The sequence below is a fragment of the Plecotus auritus genome, assembly GCF_963455305.1.
Source record: "Plecotus auritus genome assembly, chromosome: X".
NCBI classification, from domain to species: Eukaryota; Metazoa; Chordata; class Mammalia; order Chiroptera; family Vespertilionidae; genus Plecotus; species Plecotus auritus.
Window position 1 is genome coordinate 82585313 of NC_137784.1, and position 25808 is coordinate 82611120.

General features: G+C 40.4%; 1 protein-coding gene across 1 annotated transcript in view; it reads left to right on the forward strand.

The window, feature by feature from the left end:
• RADX (RPA1 related single stranded DNA binding protein, X-linked) overlaps window positions 1-25808 on the forward strand; it is a 78632-nt gene that overhangs the window by 10877 nt on the left and 41947 nt on the right. Inside the window, exons 7-10 of the mRNA XM_080652374.1 lie at window positions 3354-3458; window positions 4740-4904; window positions 6045-6205; window positions 9923-10083. Of these exons, the coding sequence (XP_080508500.1) occupies window positions 3354-3458; window positions 4740-4904; window positions 6045-6205; window positions 9923-10083 (592 nt within the window). The remainder of the gene's footprint in view (window positions 1-3353; window positions 3459-4739; window positions 4905-6044; window positions 6206-9922; window positions 10084-25808) is intronic.

Genomic DNA, 25808 nt, shown 5'->3' on the forward strand with positions numbered 1-25808 from the left:
CTGGTGTGGCCCAGTGGTTGAGCATCGACCTGTGAACCTGGAGGTCATGGTTTGATTCCTGCTCAGGGCACGTGCCCGGGTTGAGGGCGTGATCCCCAGTGTGGCACATACAGGAAGCAACTGATAGATGATTCTCTCTCATTATTAATGTTTCTATTTCTCTCTCCCTCTCCCTTTCTCTCTGAAATCATTTAAAAATATGTTTAAAATAATAAAAATAAAACAAAATCAGCAACATGGTAGAAATTGTAGATCAAGAGGCTGGGAGACCTTGTATAGGGCTGTTCTGCTACCCCTTTATTCTCTACTAGTGACCCAGTGCACGAAATTCGTGCACATTAAAAGGGGATTAATTAGAGGAAATAATTTAATATTGCTATTTGCCCGTACTCTGTAATAGAAGTGTCAGAGATGATAGAAAATTAGTAAAATGTATATGAAAACCTTCCTCCTGTCAGAGTCTGGGGCACACCATAGGACCCAGAGTCAAGTCCCCGCCCACCCACATGCACTTCAAAATCGCGTGAGGCCCAGACCCGGCCGGCTCCCCTGCATTAGGCTAGATCCAGACCTGGCCAGTCCCACCCTTGTCAAGCCCCACCAGGCAGGGGACGTAGCCTCAGGTCCCCTGATCTGGCACCAGGATGGGGGGCGTGGCCTGAGGTTCCCCAACCCAGACCGGGGTGGGGGTGTGCCTTGAGGTCCTCTGTCAAGTCCCACCCGGTGGGGGACATGGCCTGAGATCCCCTGTCAAGCCCCGCTGGGTGGGGGGCATGGCCTGAGGTCCCCTGTCAAGTCCTGCCAGGCATGGAGGTGCAACCTCAGGTCCCCCGTCAAGCCCCACCAGCAGGGGTCACAGCCTCAGGTCCCCCATCAAGCCCTGCTGGGCAGGGGCACAGCCTGAGTTCCCCCGACCCAGCACTGGGGGTGCACCTTGAGGTCCCCTGTCAAGCCCTGCTGGGTGGAAGGCATGGCCTGAGGTCCCCTGTCAAGCCCAGCCAGGCAGGAGGGCACAGCCTCAGGTCCCCTGGCCCGGTGCTGGGGCAGGGGGTGTGTCCTGAGGTCCCCTGTCAAGTCCCATGGGGGTAGGGGAGGGCGTAGCCTCAGGTCCCTGCTGATTGCTCGTTAAGGCTCCTTATGGGAACTTGGCCTCAGCTGTGGGTGCAGCCATCTTTGTGACGGAGTGATGGTTAATTAGCATATTCCCTCTTTATTAGGTAGGATTGCAAAACAGTATTATACACTATGTAGATATTATCTCATTAGATTCCACCCTGTGTTTGTGAGATTATTTTTTACACATAACTTAATATAACCAAACCTCACCCCAACTACTGGGGGAGAGGGCAAAAAGACAGTTTTAGCGAAAACCAAGGCCTGGTCTTCCAAGGTGAGCAGGGCTATATAACTTCTCCAAAGGCATAAATGATTGGTAGTGATGACCTCTGATGAGGTCATTACCTCATTTTAGATGAGTTTTATTGCCATCTTTCTCTCTCTTTGTAGCCACTTTAAGCAACAAATTGACCCAAGTTTTGCATAATGCTTTTTCACAGAAATGTTGCCAAGCATGCATGTTCTATTTCTTGTGAGAATGTAAAATATATATTTTAAAGAAAGGTTTCTATGGACTTTGGTGAGATTTTCTCTAATACAGTAGTTGACAACAATCACAATTTATCTTCATCTTTTGACCAAGAGTGAAGGAAAAAAAATCATTTAATGAATGGTGAGTATTAAGGGGGTTTTAGGCCTATGAGGGGGAACATGACTAAGGGTCTTCTGTAATAATACCCAAATTCTTTGGTAGTAGGGCATCTTTTTTAATTTTTAGGAAAGTGAAGAACTACGAGAAACTAATATTGAATGTTTGCTATGTATCAAATGCTCATAGATGTTATCTCATTTTGTACTCCCAGTTACCTTTTAAAGAGTTGACTTTTTTTTACAAATGTATAGGTAAGGAAACAAAGGTCCAGAGGGTTAAGTAATCTCCTGGATGTCAAACAACTATTAAGTGTTAGATATGAATGTCTGATTATTTTTTAATCTTTACCCGAGGATATTTTTTCCATTGATTTTTCAAAGAGATGGGAAGGGAGGGAAAGAATGGGGAGAGAGAGAGAAAAACAAAACATCAACATGAGAGAGACAGCCAGGGTGAACCTGCAGCTGATGTACATGCCCTTGGCCAGGAATCAAACCCACGACCCTTGGGTCCACAGGCCGATGCTCTCACTGAGAAAAACAGGCCATGTCTGATTTTTAACAGCCATGAAATTAGAATAAGATATATTGTTAATACTACTATATCAACATCTTTAACCATGAATACTCACATATTTGTACAGTTTTTTTGAAGTAAAAGAAACGCAATATAAAGAGAACTATTCTTAGTCATTTGAACAGATTTTATTTTTATTGCTACAAAATAAAGATCTAGTAAATATAAGATGTAGAAAATGAATTTATATATCATGCTCTAGGAAAATATTTATTCTCAAGTGAGAACTTATAGTTATTGTGAGATTAGAAGTATTTACGTTTATTTCTTTATTTCCTGGTTTGCAAGACTATATCCATTTTACCATGTAAGGAGTTAAAATTTTTAAAAACTGTTGGAGTAATGAAATTTTCCCAAATAAACTGATAGATATTTAAAAACAATTGATAGCTCTTGAAAGTAATTCAAGTCTGAAAACATAATCTTATTTTCAGTTATTCTTTTTAGCCTATTAAGTTTGTTAGCAAGGTGAACAAAAATAATAGGTAACAAGCCTTGTCATTGAGGCTTAAAGTCTAAAGGTCAACACATGTAAAATACTTATCCTAAGCAATTTAAAATACTCTATAGCCCTCTCTGGTGGAAGGAGTCAGAGTACTTTAGGGATCAATGTTAAATTGAGTTAATCAGTAAAAACATCATGGAGAAACTAAGCCTTTTTTCTCTTTAGGAAATAATTGTTCCCATTGTGTTGTGTGCCCCATTAGAAAGACTCTTGCACTCTTCAACTATGCAGCAAGTAGTGATTTCAGTTAGGTGCAGCTGTTGTACATTCAAAAGGAAAAGTAAGTGTTAAGTCCTTCATCTAAAGGAAAAGGTAAGTGTTAGATCCTTGTTGCTCCAAGTGTGGTCAAGGGATTGGCAGCACTAATACCACCTAGGAACTTATTAGAAATGGAGAATCTCAGACCCTACCCTAAAACTACTGAATCTTAATTTGCATTTTAATAGTTGTCCTAGGTGATTTCTATATTTATTAAAGTTTGAGAAGCACTGTGTTAAATCCTGATCTTGGTATGTCCTCTTTGAAATGCAGAAGTGCTTTCATAAGTGTTTTCATTTTCTACAGTGACATATTTCATGTGTACACAGTTGAAAGTTGTCAGAAATAACAATCAAGTACCTAAACTGCTTTACCTCACCACTACAAATGAGAGTCGAATGTTTATTATCGGTGAGCAATGTCTTTGTATATGCTCTATTGGAAATGTAATATATTTTCTCTTCATTAAATTAACTTTTATATGATAACATTCAACCACAAGATAGTTCTGTTTTCATCTTCTTTATCTTTAAGAATGTTTTAAAAGAATACTTAGCCTATGGAATATATTCCTTCTAGATTATTTATGATTGAAGCAATGATTTTGTGACTCACTGGAGAATTGTGTTTATATCCTTTGGCTAACTTTAATTCTTGTTTGTATAAGGTAGATAATCATAAATTATTTGATAGATTGAAGACTGTTAGGCCCTACATCACAATATGGATTCAATTAACAATATTTTAAAATACTGAGTAAAACAAAAATGTACATCAAATTTTGGCCTCAGGATCTTGCAAGAAGAGTCTCACTACTTGCCTATAAGTACATTATTTTTCTATGTTCCCTTTGATAATGGGGTCAAAAAAATAAAGATAAAAGGTTCCAGATTAGTGAGGGAGTACTGTGGAATGGTGTGTTTACTAGAATGCTACCATATTGGTGATTAGGAAATTTGTCAAAAGAAGAGTCCTAGGAAGTGTGTAACACACATCTTTGTCAACACCTCATTTTATAAATACTAATAACATCAGATGTAAATACCACTTTTAAGTGTGCTTTAAGAAAATGAATTTAAACATTATGCTATACTGCCTGGCCAGTATGGCTCAATGGTTGAACATCAACTCATGAACCAGGAGGTCGCTGTTAGATTCCTACTCTGTGCACATGCCTGTGTTGCAGGTTCAATCCCTAATAGGGGGCATGCAGGAGGCAGCTAATCAATGATTCTCTCTCATCATTGATGTTTCTATCTCTACCTCTCCTTTCCTCTCTCTAAAATCAATATCACCCCAATAAAATTTAATTTTAAAAAATGCTGAGCTATACTTATAGGCAATTTAGTTCATACATGATGCCGTATATTCAAGACAATACATGATTTAAAAATCAATTTAAAAAATGCCAACTACTTGGATAGTTAGAAAAATCCCAGTTATTAGTTTCTTTTTCATAGGGCTTTTTAGTATCCTGTAGACAGCTACAGTTTAGTCCATTAAAACTCTGGTATGCATATTGAGTACAATCATCCTCTACATAGAGAATCAGTGAACATGACTTGTTTTCTTGGTGACGTAAGAAACTTTTAATTTTAAACTGTATTTATACAAAGAAAAAGTCCATGCAGTTTATTACAGTAAGTTGGTTTACACCCCCCTTATTTTTCTCTTTACCCTTCTTACAAATAGGTCATAGAGGCCAGCCATATGTCAACAATACCAAAGTAAAAAATTTTATTCACTGGATTAAAACAAAGACTGATTCTGGGGAAATGAAGAATACAGTTATTGGTGGATATTACCCCTATCCACCAGTGCCAGAGACATTTTCCAAGTATAGTACTTCTGTAAAAGGTACTAATAGAATTGCTACTTTTTCAATAATATTTTTATATGCTACATGTATGGTGTATGATATATCACTTAGTCTTCTTTATTCTTTTATTATATGGGGTGAGCCAAAATGTAGCAACACTCCCTGATAATAGTGCTGTCTTTCTGAAGATCTAAAGATGTCATGTGTCCTAAGGTTAATATTTTCATTTTATTTGACTGGAAGGAGAGAAGGAACATAGACGATGACTAAATAGAGATAATATCTCAATTTAATGTCATTGATATATAATCTGACCTTAGTAGATTTCAACTTCTATGACATTACATAGAGAAACTAAGATATCAAAGGGAACACTGGGCAATTCGATATCAAGATATTGAAAACTGTATTATGCTACTCTTATGAAATAGTATAGTATTTGATGACGATAGGTCAGTATTTCAAAGTTTCTCTTTTTTCCCAAAACCATGCAATTATCCCATAGTTTTAAAAAATAATATACTTAAGCGTTAAACTTTTCAACTGTCATATCTTAATTGTAATAAAATTAATTAACATTAGGCCTCTCTATCAGTACTTACTTTGCATCTCATTTATTTTGGTGTCATTTTTATTCAAAGGTAGCACTCGATTGTGTTATATCCAATATACAGGGGTGTTCAAAAGTAGTTACATTTGTGAGTATGCAAAACACTTCATTCTTATATTATTATTTATTAATTATTATATTATTTTCCATATGAACAACTGTAAACCTACTCTTGCCCCACCCTGTATTGGCATCCTTTTGCACTTTAGAATGCCGTCAATTTGTAGTATATATTTAGAAATATTAAAATGTGTGTGTCTATGCAGTGGCTAGGCAACACTTTATAGTCTGAAATATAATCTGTAAATTACATTCAATTTACAAAATTTCTGTTTCAAATTAAAACTCCAGACTAGAAGACTGTATCATGATTTAACTGATTAATATATTTTGCCTATTTTACAAAAATTACATAAGAGGATGCCAAATATAAACACAAAGCCTCACAAATTTAAATTATGTGGCAAGTTTATAATTTCATATTGTATTGAGATTGCAAATCTGATTTTTATTTTTATCATTTCAGCTCTTTAAAATTTACAATTTCCTTGGAATTACTCTTTTGCAGTTCAGTCGCTCCTGACAGCTATGAGTGAAGTGAGGAAGGAGATTGAAAACTTGCAATATAGGGAACAAAAACGCATTGCAATTCAGGGGATAATTACTATTATAAAGTATATACCCCATAGCAGTGCAACTGGAAGTTCCTCAGCATCAGAAACACTTCGGGTATGGCACCAGAGAATTAATAGTATATTGCTGAAAACACTGTGATCATAATTACAGTTGGTACTTTGTTCATTTCATTCAGAACTCACATGTATTGATTCTTTTTTTAAAAAAATCTTTTTTTTTAATTTCAAAAATCACACTTATTCAGGTTTATTTTTATGCAGATTTCCTTTAAAAAATAAATTCCAAATAAAAGATATTTCTTTTAAATCACAACAGGGCTTACTAAATTTTTTTCTTTCTTTTTTTTTAAATAAATCTTTATTCAGACTATTACAATTGATTCTCCTTTTTCCCCCCATAGCTCCCCTCCACCCGGTTCCCACCCCACCTTCTGCCCTTACCTCCCCCCCACTGTCCTCATCCATAGGTGTATGATTTTTGTCCAGTCTCTTCCTGAATCCCCCAAACCCCTCTCCCCCTGAGAATTATCAGTCCACTCCCTTTCTATGCCCCTGATTCTATTATATTCACCTGTTCCTCAGGTTTTTAATTCATTTGATTTTTAGGTTCACTTGTTGATAGATATGTATTTGTTGTTCATAATTTTTATCTTTACTTTTTTCTTCTTCCTCTTCTTTCAGAATACCTTTCAGCATTTCATATAATACTGGTTTGGTGGTGATGAACTTCTTTAGCTTTTTCTTATCTGTGAAGCTCTTTGTCTGCCCTTCAATTCTGAATGATAGCTTTGCTGGGTAGAGTAATCTTGGTTGTAGGTTCTTGCTATTCATCACTTTGAAAATTTCTTGCCACTCCCATCTGGCCTGCATAGTTTCTGTTGAGAAATCAGCTGACAGTCGTATGGGTGCTCCCTTGTAGGTAACTAACTGTTTTTCTCTTGCTGCTTTTAATATTCTCTCTTTGTCTTTTGCTCTTGGCATTTTAATTATGATGTGTCTTGGTGTGGTCCTCTTTGGATTCCTTTTGTTTGGGGTTCTGTGCGCTTCCTGGACTTGTAAGTCTATTTCTTTCACCAGGTGGGGGAAGTTTTTGGTCATTATTTCTTCAAATAGGTTTTCAGTATCTTTCTCTCTCTCTTCTTCTGGCACCCCCATAATTCTGATGTTGGTACACTTGAAGTGGTCCCAGAGTCTTCTTACACTATCTTCAACTTTTTGGATTTTTTTTTTTTTTTTGCTTTTTGCTTTTTTGGTTGAGTGTTTTTTGCTTCTTTGTATTTCAATTCTTTGACTTGATTCTTCTGTTCCTCTAGTCTGTTTTTGGGTCTCTGTATAATATTTTTTATTTCAGTCAGTGTATGTTTAATTTCTAGTTGGTCCTTTTTCATATCTTCGAGGGTCTCGTTATATTTATCGGCCTTTTCTAGGATGTTCTAGAAAAGCCTTATAACCATGGTTTTGAATTCTATATCCAGTCGTTTGTTTTCCTCCATTTCTTTCGTTTGTGATCTGTTTCTTTGACGCCGCATTTTCACTGCTTCCCTGAGTTGGTAGGGTAGATTTGTGTGCTAGGTTTCCTATATGGCCCAGTGGGTCGGCCTCCCGAGTTAACCTGAGGTGGACACTCTTGGTGCACCCCTTTGTGGACTGTGTGTACAGCCTTGTTGTAATTAAGTCTTGATTGTTGTTGGTATCACTGGGAGGAATTGACCTCCAGGCCAGTTGGCTGTAAGGATCAGCTGTGTCTATGCTGGGAGAAGTTCGGGGCTGGAGACAGCCTTATAGGATTAGACTTGCCAAATTGCAATAGCCTCTGTGCTCAGCTTGGATGGGGTGGAGTCTCAGGGCGGAGCAGACAGTCTTGGCTTCCTGTCAGCCTTGCCCTTACGCGAACGCGCCTTCAGACCTCTGCCTTTCCTGGCTCCAGAGTCTCCGCCCGAGAGTCCAGACTCCCCCCACAAGAGTGTGGGTCCCCAGGGGCTCACCTGGAACTGGGGTCCAGTGCAGTCAGAACTGGGGCTCAGTGCAGTCAGGAGCCTCTGACTCCCTTCCACTAGGGAAAGCCTGTGGCAACCTCCGCAGCCTTTGTGCGCACTGGCATGCGCGCACCTTCAGACCTCTGCCTTCCCCGGCTCCAGAGTCTCCACCCGAAAGTCCAGACTCCCCCCCCGCCCCGTAAGAGCGTGGGTCCCCAGGGGCTCGCCCGGAACTGGGGTTCAGTGCAGTCAGAACTGGGGTTCAGTGCGGTCGGGGGCTTCCTTCCCCCTTCCGCCAGATAAAGTCAGCAGGCTCTCAGCCGCCCTTCCTCTCTGCGCGCACAAAGACCCTTTGCCGTACCTCCAATTCTCTGTGAGCTTTTCTCTTTCCTTCTAGTTGTAGAATTTTCACTCAGCCAGCCTTCCTGTGGTTCTGGATGGTGTCCGTTCTGTCTTTTAGTTGTAGTTTTGAAATTGTTGTGCGAGGCAGCAGTTTAGGTGCTTACCTATGCCGCCATCTTGGTTTCTCCTTTTTTTAAAAATCTTAATGGTGTAAAACCAAGAGGGGAAAAAAATCATTGTTGTTTTTTGTTTCCTTTTTCTGTCATTTATTTTGGAGCAGGCTGGGCAGAAGGTCATAGCCTCTGATATTTCCCAAGGCCCTCAAATTTGGTATCTTGATTTTGCTTTCAAACAATTTAAGCCTATCTTGATTGTTGTTATTTAAATTCTCAAGTGGATATATGATTACAGGAATCCTTGGAGATATTGTGGGTTCAGTTCCAGATCACTGCAATAAAGCAAATATTGCCATTAAACAAGTCACATGAATTTTTTGTTTTCTCAGTGCATATAAAAGTTATTTTTACACTCTACTATAGTCTATTAAGTGTGTAATAGCATTATATCTAAAAAACAACTTACATACCTTAATTTAAAAAATACTTTATTGCTGAAAATATTAACCATCATCTGAGCCTCCTGGAAAAATGATATCAATAGATTTGCTCCACACAGGGTTGCCTCAAACATTTAATGTGTAAAAAAACACAATATCTGCAAAGCACAATAAAATGAGATATATCTATATGTTATTTTCTTGCTTTTTGTCAAGACCAGAACTTGAGGAACACTTCCACAGGAAGTTTTTACCTCTGTATCTGGCATGTCAGTCTTAGCCAGGTTGTATAAGACACCAGTTCTGAAATCTAGGCATAATCAAGACAAAAAGTTAATTTTCCCATGAGTTTATCTTTTGAAAAATTATTCCTAGGATTGCTATTCTTTTTTTTTTTTAAGTTTTATTGGAACACAACTGCAGTTATTTGTTTACATATTTGTCTTTGGCTCCTTTTTAAAATTTAAATATATTTTTATTGATTTCAGAGATGAAGGGAGAGGGCGAGAGAGATAGAAACATTAATGATGAGAGAGAATTATTGATCAGCTGCCTCCTGCACACACCCTACTGGGGATCGAGACCACAACCTGGGCATGTGCCCTTGACCAGAATTGAACCTGGGACCCTTCAGTCCGCAGGCTGACGCTCTATCCACTGAGCCAAACTGGCTAGGATTACTATTCTTATGGAAATACACATCTAATCCAACTTTTCAGCTATACTAATATAAGAAGAACTTTTGTTTATTTTCCTTTTAAAAATATTTTAATAGAAGATTGGTTAGGATAAATCATCTTTATAAAAGCACTATTATGTTTTCAACATTTTGTCTCAACTCTTAAGATTATGAAAAATGGGTAAACTAAAGTTGTAGACTTTTAAGATAATTTCAGTGAATTAGTTTTAAATGTTTTCTCTAAACTTTTGGTTTCAGAATGTTAACCAACCCTCAACATCCCAAACAGCAGTAAAAGAAAGTCAAAGTCAGGAAATAGATGGTAAACAAGATGATGGTTCTGTGAGTTCTCAAACTACATGTACAAGTTTGAGCCCTCCCAAGAAAAAAAGGATTCTGCAAGGGCCATTTGCCAAACTGTAAGTCATTTGTATTAAGTATATACATAGTGTATTAGGTTGCTTTTTTCTTGGGGGGGGGGATTTCTTCCTGTCCTGTAAAATGAATAATTGTACTAGAAGCTGTATTAGTTTTCTAGGGCTGCCGAAGTACTAGATCAAAGTATTGGTGGGGTGAATTCCTTAAGAGAGATATAAGGTAGAATCTGTTCCATGACTCTCACCTAGCTTCTGGTAGTTTACTGGCAATATTTGCTATTTCTTAGCTTATAGAAGAATCACCTCAATCTGTGCCTTGATCTTCACCTGGCATTCGCCCTATGTGTAAATTTGTGTCCAGATTTCCACTTTTTATCAGGACACCATCCACATTGGATTACGGATCCTCTCTGGGGTACTGGTCTACTCCAATATTATATTATCTTAACCAACTCCATCTTCAGTGACCCTATTTCCAAATGTCACATTCTCACTGTCCTTGAAGATGTAATCAGTTACATATTAGTAGTCTGTCCTCTGGCCCCTAAAAATTTATGTCTTCACAATGCAAAATACATTCAGCCCATCACAACATCTCCAAATGTCTTAACCCATACCAACATTGACTCTAAGTTCAAAATCTCATCTAAATATCATCTAAATCATGTGTGGATGAGATGCAGGGTGATTTATCCTTGGGCAAAATTATTTCCTATATGAAACTACACATTATCGGTCCAAAATACAGTTGGTGGGATAAGCATTCCAAAAGGAAGAAATTGGAAAGAAGAAAAGAATCATGGGTCACAAGTAAGTTTGAAACCTAGCAGGATCAGTTCCACTTGATTTTAAGACTCCAGAATTATCCTGTCTGGCATGATATTATGTCCTCTGGGCTCACCAGATGGCAGCCTGAGTGGTAGCTGGCTCTGTACTCTGGAACTGAGGTGATGGCTCTGCCTTCATAAAGAAAAGGCCTTACCCTCAGGGTTATTCTTCCCTTTTTAAAAAAGAATAACACATAATCACAGCTGGATATCTCTATCAGGTCATTTCCTGACTTTAGAATTCCAAAAACCCAACAGCCTTTCTTCATTTCCTCTCACCTATACCCCTTCAGTCTAAGCTAACAGCATGCCAACTGAGATAGTTGATTGGGCCCACAGGTCACAAACCTAATGTGTTGGGCAAATGGTTAGCCAATAATACCCTTGGTGTTCTATCCAGAGCAAACTTTCTTATTTTTTTTGAAATTGAGTAGGGTGAGAATTTCCCAAGTATTGAATTGTGGTTTCTTTTTTCTTAACAATTCTCTTTTCAAATGTCTCTACCCTCTCGTATTTTACTGTAAGCAGCAAGGAAAAACCAAACTGTGCCTTCAACACTTAGTAAGTTCAGCTAAATATGCAAGTTAATTGCATACAAGTTTCACTTTCCATCCAACAAAACAAAACACAGTTCAGCCAAGTCCTCTGCTATTTTATAACAAGGATCACCTTTCATCCAGTTTCAAATAAGACATTATTTCTTTCTGAGACCTCACCAGAAGCACCATTTACATTCATATTTCTAGCAACATTCTGTTCATGACAATATGTGTTTTCCCTAAGAAACAGAAGCTTTTTCTACAGCTTTCTTCTTTCTGAGCCTTCAACAGATTCTCCTTCAAAATCCATATTTCTAGCAACATTCTCTTCAAAGCAGTCGAAGCTTCTGGTAATGCATCTCAAAACTCTTTCAGCCTCTACTTAATACCTAATTCCAAAGCCACCTCCACATTTTTAATTATTTGTTACAGCAGCACCCTACTTCCTGGTACTGAAATCTGTATTAGTTTTCTAGGGCTGCTATGACAAAGTACCACAAGTTGTATGGCTTAAACAACAGAAAATTATTGTCCCACAGTTCTTTAAGCTACAACTCTAAGATCAAGGTGTCAGCAGGGTTTGTTCCTTTTGAGGGCTGTAAGGAAGAATCTGCCCCATGCCTCTCCTCTAGCTTCTGGTGGTTTGCTGGCAATCTTTAGCATTCCTGGGCTTGTAGAAACATCACCCCAATCTGTATCTGTGTTCAAATATCCCTTTTTTATAAGAACATCTGTCATATTAGATTAGGGGCCCACCCTACTCCAATATGACTTTATCTTAACTAATTACATCTTCAGTGACCCTGTCTCCAAATAAGTGCACATCTGCCTTGCTCAGCATGGACTAATTGAAAATTAATTTAAAATGGGAAGTAACCCCAAAATAAATATTTTAATTTATTTATGCATTATATTTTAACTTAAAATACTATAAATGGATTTAATTTAAAATAATTTGTTCATCAGTTGTTTAAGCATGGATCTTTTCTACATAAACTTCTCCATTATGAATTGTATATGATTAACAGTTTTGGTTTCTTTGCAGTAGCAGCAAAACTGAGAAACAAATAAAGAAGGTGGAGTACAGAATCATTTAGATGTTTTTTAATTAACACTAATCTTTTATAATAGCTATGTCCAATCAGGCTCAGTTTGGGGTTGTATACTGAGCTTGTATCTGGCGACTTGAGCTAGAAAATTAAATCATTGATTTTGGGTTCTTCCTTTCTAATATATGCATATGTGCTATGCATTTTTCTCCATGCACTGCTTAGCTACCTCCTACTTCATTCTCAGTTAGTTCACACATTTTTTGGTTTTCAGTGTGATTCTTTTCAGACTCAAATCATTTAATTTCCAATCACTTGAGAACGTCTAGTTGCATTTTTTAAATTTAATTCAGCTTATCTTCACTCTGGAAAGAGAAAATATTCTGAACTATTTTAATTATTTGAAATACGTTGAAAGGCTTTTCTTAAATTGTACATGTGGTCAATTTTGGTAAATGCTTTTTCATATGCACTCAAAAAAATGTGAATTCCTTCATCCTTGAGTGTAGTGTTCTATACATGTTAGGTCTAAGTATACTAATTGTGTTGATTACATATTTTTTAATATCTTTATTGTTGACAGTGTTACAGATGCCCCCCCTTTTACTCCCCATTGCCCTGTTCCACCAGAATCCCACCCCACCCCAGGCCTTTACCACCCTATTGTCTATGTCCATGGGTAATACATACATCCTATCTAATAAAAGAGTAATATGCAAATTAACCATCAGTCCATTACACCCACAAGCCACGCCCAAAAGCCACGCCCATAAGCCAATCAGGAGTGAGTATGCAAATTAACCCAACCAAGATGGCTGCGGCCATGGAGAGAGCAGGAGGGAGGATTGGGTTTCCCTAGCGATGGAGGAAGCCAACCTTTCTGCACAGCCTGGCTGGCCCAGGCCTCGACTCCAGGCTACAAAGTTTCAATTATAGAAGATAAATAAATCCCAACAGAAATGGCTGCCGCCACGAAGCGAGCTGAAGGCTTGGCTCCGCTCCAGGCTACAAAGTTTCAATTGTAGAAGATAAATAAATCACAGATACCAGGGCCTCCACTTGGGTCTCTGGAGGGCGTGGCCGGCCTGCAAACCACCACAGGCCCCTCGCCCAGGCCGCCCCATGCCCCAAGGGAACCCCCGCCCTGATCTCCGGGACACCCTTCAGGGCAAACCAGCTGGCCCCCACCCATGCACCAGGCCTCTATCCTATCTAATAAAAGAGTAATATGCAGATTGACCATCACTCCAACACACAAGATGGCTGCCCCCATGTGGTCAAAGATCCTGTCCCCATGTGGACACAAGATGGCCACCACAAGATGGCCAGCAAGGGAGGGCAGTTGGGAGGGACCAGGCCTGAAAGGGAGGGCAGTTGGGGGAGATCATGCCAGCAGGGGAGGGCAGTTGGGAGGGACCAGGCCTGCAAGGGAGTGCAGTTGGGGGCAATCAAGCCTGCAGGGGAGGGCAGTTAGGGGTGACCAGGCTGGCAGAGGAGGGAAGTTGGGGGTGACCAGGCCTGCAGGGAAGGGCAGTTAGGGGGGACCCAGGCCTGCAGGGGAGAGCAGTTGGGGGGGGACCAGGCCTGCAGGGAAGGGCAGTTAGGGGTGACCAGGCCTGCAGTGGAGGGCAGTTACTGGTGACCAGGCCTGCAGGGGAGGGCAGTTAGGGGCAAACAGGCTGGCAGGGGAGCAGTTAGACATCAATCAGGCTGGCAGGGGAGTGGTTAGGGGGTGATCAGCCTGGCAGGCAGAAGCAGTTAGGGGCAATCAGGATGGAAGGCAGGCGAGCAGTTGGGAGCCAACAGTCCTGGATTGTGAGAGGGGTCCCAGATTGGAGAGGGTGCAGGTTGAGCTGAGGGATACCGCCCCCCATGCAAGAATTTTGTGCACCGGGCCTCTAGTACATATATATATAAGCCTAAGCAACCATTATGACCGAACAACCAGAACAACTGGTTGACCAGTTGCTATGATATGCACTGACCACCACGGGGCAGATGCTCAATCGCTCAATGCAGGAGTTGCCCCCTGGTGGTCAGTGTGCTTCCACAGCCAACCTCTTGCAGCCCCTCCCTCTGGCTGGCCCCCATCGGCTCCTGGTGCTAAACCATTTGTAGATGACCTGCTTCTGGGTCGGGGTTTCATATGTAGCGGAGCAGCTCCCTCGCTGTGATCTATTGAAAGTCAGCCCTCAATACAAGTGTTTGTCTTGCTCCCATCCTCTCTCTTCCCCAAGTGCCACCCGCCCACTGCTGTGGTGGCGCGGTGGCGGTGAGGGAAGGAGGAGGGGGAGGGGGGAACTGCACGGTGGTGGGGCGCCGATGGCAACATTGGCATCCCGCATCTGTCTGTTGCTTCCGCAACCAGCCCAGAAACCATCACCTCCTCTCCCGATCCCGTGGGGCCTTTGGACCCAGGGCTGGGACAGGGAACTGGGGGTGGGTGGCAGCAGACATGGCCCCTTTCCCAGGGGGGGCCGAAGGCCGGCTCCCTCCTCGGGGCCAGTGGCCAACCTCCCAGGGTCCCTCCCCTCATCCCTCCCCTGTGCACGAATTCATGCACTGGGCCTCTAGTATGCATATAAGTTCTTTGGTTAATCTCTTCCTGCCTCCCTCCCGCTTCCCTCTGAGATTCATTAGTCTGTTCCATGTTTCCATACCTCTGGTGCTATTTTATTCATCAGTTTATTTTGTTCATTTGATTCCTTGTTCATTTATTTTGATTTTTAGATTTAATTGTTCATAGATATGTATTTATTGCCATTTTATTGTTCATATTTCTGGTTTCTTCTTCCTCCTCCTCCTCTTTTTAAAGAACATGCTTCAACATTTCATATAATGCTGATTTGGCAGTAATGAAATACTTTAGCTTTTTCTTATCTGTGAAGCTCTTTATCTGACCTTCAATTCTCAATGACAGCTTTGCTGGGTAAAGTAATCTTGGTTGTAGGTCCTTGCTTTTCATCGCTTTGAATATTTCTTGCTACTCCCTTCTGCCCTGCAAAGTTTCTGTTGATAAATCAGCTGACAGCCATATGGGATCTCCCTTGTAGGTAACTAACTGCTTTTCTCTTGCTGCTTTTAAGATTCTCTCTTTGTCTTTAACCTTTGGCATTTTAATTATGATGTGTCTTGGTGTGGGCCTCTTTGAGTTCATCTTGTTTAGGATTCTCTGGGCTTCCTATACTTGTATGTCTATTTCTTTCACCAGGTTGGGTAAGTTTTCTGTCATTATTTCCTCAACTATGTTTTCAGTTTCTTGCTCTTTCTCTTCTCCTTCCAGCACCCCCATGATACAAATGTTGGTATGCTTGCTGTTGTCCTAGAGGCTCCTTACACTATCTTCATATTTTTATTCTTTTTTAAAATATGTTTTTATTGATTTCAGAGAGGAAGGGAGAGGGATAGAAAGTTACAAACATCAATGATGAGAGAGAACCACTGATAGGCTGCCTCCTGCACGCCCCCAACTTGGGATTGAGGCAACCCTGGCATGTGCCTGCAACCCTGCCATGTGCCCTTGACCAGAATCGAACCCAGGACCCTTCGGTCTCCAGGCTGACACTCTATCCACTGAGCCAAACCAGCTAGGGCCATATTTTTTATTCTTTTTTTCTTTTTGCTCTTTTGATTGGGCATTTTTTCTTCCTCATATTCAAATTGTTGATTTAATTCTCAGCTTCCTCTACTCTACTGTTGATCCCTTGTAAATTATTCTTTATTTCAGTTAGTGTATCCTTTATTTCTGACTGGTCCTTTTTTATATTTTTTATGTTTTCACTAATTTCCTTGAAATTCTCGCTAAGTTCCTTGAGCATCCTTATAACCATTGTTTTGAACTCTGTATCTAGTAGTTTGCTTGTTTCCATTTCATTTATTTCTTTTTCTGGAGATTTCTTCTGTTCTTTCATTTGTGACATGTTTCTTTGTCTCTGCATTTTGGCTTCTTCCCTGTATTAGTTTCTATGTATTAGGTAGAGTTGCTATGTCTCCTAGAATTGGTAGAGTAGCTTCGTGTAGTAGGTGTCCTGTAGGGCCCAGTGGCTCAGCCTCCCCAGTCACCTGAACTGGGAACTCTAGGTGTGACCCTGTGTGGGCTGTGTGCACAGTCTTGTTGTTGTTGAGCCTTGATTACTGTGGGCATCACTTGGAGGAATTGATCCCCTCAGGCCAATTGGCTAAGAGGACCCGCTGTGACTACAGTGGAAGAGCTGCTGTGCAAGATACTCCTATGGAGCAGAACTTGCTTTAGTGGGGCTTTGGTGCTCACTGAGTCTGCCCCTTGGGCATGTCACTTATGGATGTTGTAGACTTGTAATCTGATGTGGTCTGAAGCTGTCCACCGGTGCACTGACTCTGGGGCCTTTGGGAGGTGAAAAGTCAGCCGCTGCCTGTGCCTTGCCTGAGGCTACCCAGCACAAGCTAAAGAGCAATCTACAGATGGCTTCTACTTATGTTGGGCTAGGGGGTCCCCAGAAAAGGCCAGGCTGTGAACCTTGTCAAGATGCTGCTAATTCTGGGCCGGGGGCCTCTTATTGAGAAGAATGGGGCATGTGACACCAGCTTCTGCGTGTTTAAGAGATTTTAGGAAAGTCTGAAGCCTGAGCCAGAACAGGCCATCCATATGGAAAATACACTGCAAACAGCTTGGGTGGAGCTGCAAACTGCATGGGGCAGGATCTCAGGGAATCACCAGGGTGGAGTGAAAAGTGTTGGCCAGGTTGATGGAGACTCAGATATGATGCCTGCCAGTCAGCTCTGTGGAGGTGAGGTCCCAGCACTTTGGGAGAAAGCTGCCCCAGAGTTATTTCCCTGATGCCAGACAATATAGTTCCTCCTTGTATGTCCCTGGATCCTTTCAAGCTGATGCTCTAGCACTGGAGTTCAGAGGGAGTGAGTCCAAGTAAGTCCTTGCATGGTTCATTAAAGAGGAACTGCCTGGAACTCCAGTAGCCTCCATGTCACTGAGCCACAATCCTCACTGGTTTTAACAGCCCAAAGTTACAGGGACTTCTCTTCCCAACACTGGAACCCTTGGCTGGGGACCTAGTGTGGGACTAGAACCCCTTACTCTACCTGGGAGTCCTCCTCAGCCACAATATCCCTCCCAATTAAAAATACGCCACACATAGGTGTCAGACCAGCCCATTCTGCACCTTCACCCCTTCTACCAGTCTCAATTTGCTTTCTTCTTTAATTCTCTAGTTATAGTACTTCCATTCAGCCAGATTCCAGGTGGATCTGAATGGTGGTTGTTTTGTATTTTTAGTTGTAATTTTGATGTGGTTGTAGGAGGGTGTAAGTACCTGCATTTACCTACACTGCCATCTTGGTTCCCTCTCTGATTACATCTTTTATATCCTCTGCTTTTTCTATCAGCTAATTGAGACAGGTAACACTGTTAACATCTTCTAACATGACTGATGATTATTTCTCCTTTTAGTTTGTCAATTTTTTGCTACAAATATGTTGAAGTACTATGACTGGATACATACAGATTTAGGATTGTGATGCCTTTCTGATAGATTGACCCCTTCGTTACTATGAAATTTTTTTTTTGATCTTTCACAATGCTTTCTACCTTAAAGTCTACTTTGTGTAGTACTAAATTACTTATACCAATTTTCTTTTGTTTAAGCCTTACACAGTATGTATGTTCTATCCACATTACTTTGGACCTTTCTATTCCCTCATATTTGATGTTGTCACTTTTTCTTTTTTATTCCTCACCCAAGGGTATGTTTATTGATTTTTTTTAGAGAAAGAAGAAGAAGAAGAAGAAGAAGAAGAAGAAGAAGGAGAGAGAGAGAGAGAGAGAGACATCTATGTGAGGGAAGCATCGATCAGTTGCCTCCCGTATGTACCCTAATCGGGGATTGAACCTGCAATATAGACATGTGTCCTGACCAGGAATTGAACCCACAACCTTTTGGTATATGGGATGACACTCCAACCAACTTATCTACCCAGCCAGGGCAAGGTTGTCACTTTTAAACAGCATATAGTTGTTTGTTTTTAACTAATGTGAGAATCTTAGTCTTTTACTTAGAGTATATTTTCTATTCACTTTTACTTGAATTAATGATATATTTGTCTATCAATCTTCCTGCTGTTTGCTTAATCAAAAAGTTTTAATTATTCCATTTCCCCTTTTTTGATAGTTGTATATTATTTAGTGGTTACTCTATAAATTATAGCCTGAACACTTATTATAGTTAAATACAGCCTTAGGCAGTTTGGCTCAGAGGATAGAGTGTCGGCATTGTGAAAGATCAAAAAAAAAATTTCATAGTAACGAAGGGGTCAATCTATCAGAAAGGCATCACAATCCTGTGGAATAAAGGGTCCCAGGTTTGATTCTAGTCAAGGACACGTACCTCAGTTGCAGGCTCCCGGCCCTGGTCCAGGGCATGTGGGAGGCAACCAATCAATCTGTCTCTCTCACATCAGTGTTTCTCTCTGGCTCTCCCTCTCCCTTCCACTCTCTCTAAAAATCAATGGAAAAATATCCTCCAGTGAGGATTAAAAAAATATATTTTACTATTTTCCTGATAATGCTAGCACATGTCAACTCGATTTATCCCCATTTTCTTATTTTTGTCTTACATTTTAATTGTACATATATTTTAAATTCCATAATACATTATTAATATTGTCTTTCTTGTATGGTCAGCATTTATTTATATTTGCCCACATCTTCTTTTTTAGGTTCTCTTCATTCCTACCTGTATTTCCATGCTTCATTCTGGGATCATTTTCTTTCTGACTGAAAATTTCCTCTCAGCATTTATTTCAGTGTAGCTTGTTGATAATATATTTCATTTTCCTTTGTCTAAAAACATCCCTACCTCTCAGTTTCTACATTTTATTTTTTTTCTTTATTTTTATTTTTTATTAAGGTATTATATGTGTACATATCTTACCATTGCCCCCCCCCCCACCCCACTACCAGACATGCCCTCACCTACCAATGTTGTGCATCCATTGGTTACTCTTATATGCATGCATACAAGTCCTTCAGTTGATCTCTTATTTCCCCCACCTCTCCCTAACCTTACCGCTGTAATTTGACAGTCTGTTTGATGCTTTACTGCCTCTGTATCTATCTTTTTGTTCATCAGTTTATAATGTTTTTCATTATCCCCAAATGAGTGAGATCATGTGGTATTTTTCTTTCATTGACTGGCTTATTTCACTTAGCATAATGTTCTCTAATTCCATCCAAGTGCCTACAAATTGTAGTAATTCCTTCTTTTTTATGGCAGCATAGTATTCCTTTGTGTAGATGTACCATAGTTTTCTGATCCAGTCATCTGCTGACGGGAACCTAGGCTGTTTCCAAATCATAGCTATTGCTGCTATGAACATAAGGGTGCATATATCCTTTCTGATTGGTGTTTCTAGTTTCTAAGGATATATTCCTAGGAGTGGGATTACTGGGTCAAATGGGAGTTCCATTTTCAGTTTTTTGAGGAAACTCCATACTGTTCTCCACAGTGGCTGCACCAGTCTGCATTCCCACCAGCAGTGCACGAGGGTTCCTTTTTCTCCGCATCCTCGCCAACACTTGTCGTTTGTTGATTTGTTGATGATAGCCATTCTGACAGGTGTGAGATGGTATCGCATTGTCATTTTGATTTGCACCTCTCGGATAATTAGTGACTTTGAGCATGTTTTCATGTGTCTCTTGGCCTTCCTTCTGTCTTCTTTTGAAAAGATTCTATTTAGGTCCGTTGCCCATTTTTTTATTGGATCATTTATCTTCCTTTTGTTAAGTTGTATAAGCTGCCTGTAGATGTTGGAGATTAAACCTTTATCAGTGATAACATTTCCAAATATGTTCTCCCATACGGTGGGGTTTCTTGTTGTTTTGTTGATGGTTTCTTTTGCTGTGCAAAAGCTTTTTATTTTGATGTAGTCCCATTTGTTTATTTTCTCTTTGGCTTCCATTGCCCTAGGGGCAGTATCAGTGAAAAAGTTCTTTTGGCATATGTCTGAGATTTTGCTGCCTGTGGATTCCTCTAGTATTTTTATGGTTTCCCGTCTTATATTTAAGTCCTGTATCCATTTTGAGTTTATTTTTGTGTATGGTGTAAGTTGGTGATCTAGTTTCATTTTTTTGCATGTATCTGTCCAATTTTCCCAACACCATTTATTGAAGAGACTGTCTTGACTCCATTGTATGCTCATGCCTCCTTTGTCAAATATTAATTGCGCATATTGGTTTGGGTCGATATCTGGATTCTCTATTCTATTCCATTGATCTATATGTCTGTTCTTGTGCCAGTACCAGGCTGTTTTGAGGAGAGTGGCTTTGTAATACAGCTTGAAATCTGGTATTGAGATCCCTCCTACTTTATTCTTCTTTCTCAGGATTGCTGTGGCTATTCGGGGTCTTTTTTTATTCCAGATGAATTTTTGGAGAGTTCTTTCTAGGTCTGTGAAATATGCCTTTGGTATTTTAATGGGGAGTGCATTGAATCTATAGATTGCTTTGGGTAGTATGGACATTTTAATGATGTTGATTCTACCAATACATGAACATGGTATGTTCTTCCTTCTGTTTACATCTTCCTCTATCTCTTTTTTCAGTGTCCTGTAGTTTCCCGCGTATAGGACTTTTACCTCCTTGGTTAAGTTTATTCCTAACTATCTTAATTTATTTGGTGCGATGGAAAATGGGATTGCTTTTTTAGTCTCTCTTTCTGTAAGTTCACTGTTGGTGTATAGAAATGCCATAGATTATTTGGCGTTAATTTTGTATTCTGCTACATTGCCAAATTCATTTATTAAGTCTGTTAGTTTTTTGATGGAGTCTTTCGGGTTTTTTATGTACAATATCATGTAATCTGCAAATAAGGACAGCTTTACTTCTTCTTTTCCAATTTGGATGCCTTTTATTTCTTCTTCTTGTCTAATTGCAATGGCTAATACTTCCAGTACTATGTTGAACAGGAGTGGTGAGAGTGGGCATCCCTGTCTTGTTCCTGTTCTTAGGGGAAATGGTTTTAGTTTTTGCCCATTGAGTATGATGTTAGCTGTGGGTTTATCATATATAGCTTTGATTATGTTGAGGTATGATCTTTCTATTCCCACCTTGTTGAGAGTTTTTATCAAGAAAGGGTGTTGGATTTTGTCAAATGCTTTTTCTGCATCAATTGATATGACTATGTGATTTTTATCTCTCAATTTGTTTATGTGATGTATCACATTTATTGATTTGCGGGTATTGTACCATAATTGCATTCCTGGGATAAACCCTACTTGATCATGGTGTATGATCTTTCTGATGTACTGCTGGATCTGATTTGCTAGAATTTTGTTGAGGATTTTGGCATCTACATTCATGAGGGATATTGGCCTGTAATTCTCTTTCATTGTGTTGTCTTTATCTGGTTTTGGTATTAGGGTGATGCTGGCTTCATAGAAGGAGTTTGGAAGTGTTCCTTCCTCTTGAATTTTTTGGAATAGTTTGAGGAGGATAGGTTTTAGTTCTTCCTTGAGTGTTTGGTAAAACTCTCCTGTGAAGCCATCTGGCCCCGGGCTTTTGTTTGCCGGAAGCTCTTTGATGACTGCTTCAATTTCTTCCATAGTTACTGGCATATTGAGCTGTTTAGATTCTTCCTGATTGAGTTTTGGAATGTTATATTTTTCTAGGAATATGTCCATTTCCTCCAGGTTGTCCAGTTTGTTGGAATAGAGTTGTTCCTAGTATTTTTTAACAATCCTTTGTATTTCGGCGGGATCTGTTGTTATTTCACCTCTTTCATTTCTGATTTTGTTTATTTGGGTCCTCTTTCTTTGCTTCTTGGTGAGCCTGGCTAGAGGTTCATCAATCTTGTTTATTGTTTCAAAGAACCAGCTCTTGGTTTTGTTGATCTTTTGTATTGTTTCTTTGGTCTCAATGTCGCTTATCTCCGCTTTGATCTTTATTATTTCCTTCCATCTGCTTACACTGGGCTTTTTTTTTGTTGCTCTTTTTCTAATTCTTTGAGTTGTTGGGTTAGGTAATTTATTACCATTGTTTCTTGTTTTTTGCAGTAGGCTTGTAGAGCTATGAACTTCCCTCTCAAGACTGCTTTCGCTGTGTCCCATAGATTTTGGATTGTAGTGTTTTCATTGTCATTTGTTGCCATGATGTTTTTTTATTTCTTCTTTGATCTCTCTGTTAACCCAGTCATTGTTTAATAGGATGCTGTTTAGTCTCCATGTGTTTGACTTCTTTGGGTTGTTTTTATTGTAGTTGATTTCCAGTTTTATGCCACTGTGGTCTGAGAAGATGCTTGATATGATTTCTATCTTCTTGAATTTGAAGAGACTTTGCTTATGTCCCAACATATGGTCTATTTTTGAAAATGACCCATGTGCACTTGAGAAGAATGTATATTCTGTGGCTTTGGGGTGAAATGTTCTGAAGATGTCAATTAATTCCATCTGGTCTAGTGAGTCATTTAGGATTGATGTTTCTTTGCTGATTTTTTGTTTAGAGGATTTGTCCAATGGTGATAGTGGGGTATTAAAGTCTCCTACTATGATTGTATTGCTGTCAATCTCTCCCTTGATATCCTCCAGGAGTTTTTTTATGTATTTGGGTGCTCCTATATTGGGTGCATATATGTTTACCAGAGTTATTTCTTCTTGTTGGATTGCTCCCTTTAGTATTATGAAGTGGCCTTCCTTATCTCTTGTTATGTCCTTCACTTTGAGATCTAATTTGTCAGATATAAGTATTGCTACCCCAGCTTTTTTTTCAGTTCCATTTGCCTGGAAAACCTTTTTCCATCCCTTCACCCTCAGTCTGTGTGCATCTGTTTTTCTGAGGTGGGTTTCTTGTAGACAGCAGATATATGGGTTGTGTTTTCTTATCCAATCCGTTACCCTATGTCTTTTGATTGGGGCATTTAATCCATTTACATTTCAAGTTATTATTGATAGGTACTTATTTGTCGCCATTCCTATTCTTTACCCCTGTGTTCCTTCTTCGCTTCCTATTATTATTATTATTTTTTTTTTTACTGCAGACCCTTTAGCATTTCTTGCATAGCTGGTTTGGTGGTAGTAATTTCCCTTAGTCCTTTTTTTGTCTGTGAAGCTCCTGATTTCCCCCTCAGTTTTGATTGATAGCCTTGCTGGGTACAGTATTCTTGGATTCAGACCCTTCCTTTGCATGACTTTGTATATTTCATTCCATTCCCTTCTGGCCTGATGAGTTTCTGTTGAGAAATCAGTTGCTGGTCTGATGGGGGTTCCTTTGTAGGTAACTTTCTCTCTCTCTCTTGCCGCTTTTAAGATTCTTACTTTGTCGTTGGTGTTTGCCAATTTAATTATAATGTGCCTTGGCGTTGGTCTTTTGGGGTTCATTTTGCTTGGGACTCTGTGAGCTTCTTGGATTTGTGTGGGTTTTTTCTTACCTATATCAGGGAAATTTTCTGTCAGTATTTCTTCAAAGAGGTTTTCTATTCCTTGCTCAGCTTCCTTTCCTTCTGGAACCCCTATTATGCGGATGTTGTTTTGTTTCGTGTTGTCCCAAAATTCCCTTAGGCTCTCCTCCTGCCTTTTAATTTTTTTTTTTTCTAGAAGTTGCTCTACTTGGGTATTTTTTCCCATCTTGTCTTCTAGCTCACTGATGCGGTCCTCTGCTTCTTGTAGTCTACTCTTGATGCTTTCTTTTGAGTTCTTTACAGCAGCGATGTCATTTTTCATTTTTTCTTGGTTCTTCTTCATTTCCTCTTGGTTCTTGCTCATATTGTCGAATTTGTCTTCCATTCTTTTCAGCCACCTTATGACCATTTCTCTGAATTCTTTCTGTGATCAGTTGCTTGCCTCCATTTTGTTTACTTCCTTTTCTGGTGATGCCTGCTTTTCTTTCATATGCGGGCTGTTTCTTTGTCTCCCCATGGTCTCTCTTCTCTGGGTGTCTGGTTATGTAGTTCTCTCTCTCCTTATCCCAGGCGAAATCTGTCCTTTCTGTGGTGGAGTGTAGAGCTCCTCTGAACCCATGTGTTTGCGCCAATTGGGGAGCGTTGTTGTGGGGCTTGCAGCTGTTCCGTGGGTGCCGCAGTTGTCAATTTCTACATTTTAAATGTCAGAAATTCTATTATATGGCATGTAACAAAGACATGTATTTTAATGATATTTTCATGCAAAAAAAGAAAACCAATTTGACAGCTAAGGAAAGTAAAAATGAAAATTAAGTACATCCTTGAGAAACTCTTGTCCATCTGCACTGTAGTCATGAAAATATTACATTACTAGAGGCCTGGTGCACGGATTCGTGCACTGGTGGGGTCCCTTGGCGTGGCCTGTTGGGATTAGGCTGAAATCAGCAATCTAATGCCACTTGCTGCTCCTGCCAGCTGCTCCTGCTCATCCTGGCTCCGCTGCGCCTGCCACAGCCACCACTCAGTTGGCTCACTGCAGTCTCCAGGCTGTGGCCGCCAGCCGTAAGCTCTGTGTCTGGTGCCCGTCAGTCAGCTGAACGGCGCTCCTGCTTTAGAAGCACACTGACCACCAGGGGGCAGATTCTGTGTTGAGTGTCTGGCCCCTGGTGGCCAGTGTACATTATAGTGAATGGTCGAACAGTTGACCAGTTGAATGGTCGCTTAGGCTTTTATATATATAAACTAGGGGCACAGTGCACAAATTCATGCACCTTGAAAAGAACTGTGGGCCATGAGGCTACAGTGGGCATAAGGGCAGGTCTCGGCCCATCCTCTGCACCCTCACCCAGCCCCTCCCACCACAGCTCCTGGTTCCCTGTCTGCTGGCAGCCCCACACCCGCCACCACTGCTCCCACAAACTGACGGCGCCAGCCCCAATCACTCCGTGCCATCAGCAGGTGCAAGCTGCCCTGGCGCTGGCAGCAGGTGCCAGTGCCTGGCATGACCGTGGTGTGACCGCGGTGTGTGGGAGCAAAGAATTTTCAGTAGCCACCAGAGGCTCACCCCGATGACAGCTACCTTGGTCTGGTGCCCCTGCTCCACCATCCCAATGCGGCCGATGCCCACCATGTTCTGTGCACATGCCCCCTAATGGTCAATGCACATCATAACGACTGGTTGTTTGGTTGGTTGTTCCGCTGTTCGTTCTATTTGTATATTAGGGTTTTTTATATATAGATCCTTAACAGCTATTTATAGGAACCCGTCCATTATTCATCAACAGTGAAATGGATAAATTAATTGTGGTATATTCATACAAGAGAGCACTACAATACAATTAAAATGAATAAACTTGCCCTGGCCAGTGTGGCTCAGTTAGTTGTCATCCCATGTACTGAAAGGTCACCAGTTCGATTCCCAGTCAGAGCACATGCTCAGGTTGTGGGTTTGATACCTAATCAGTGTTTGTG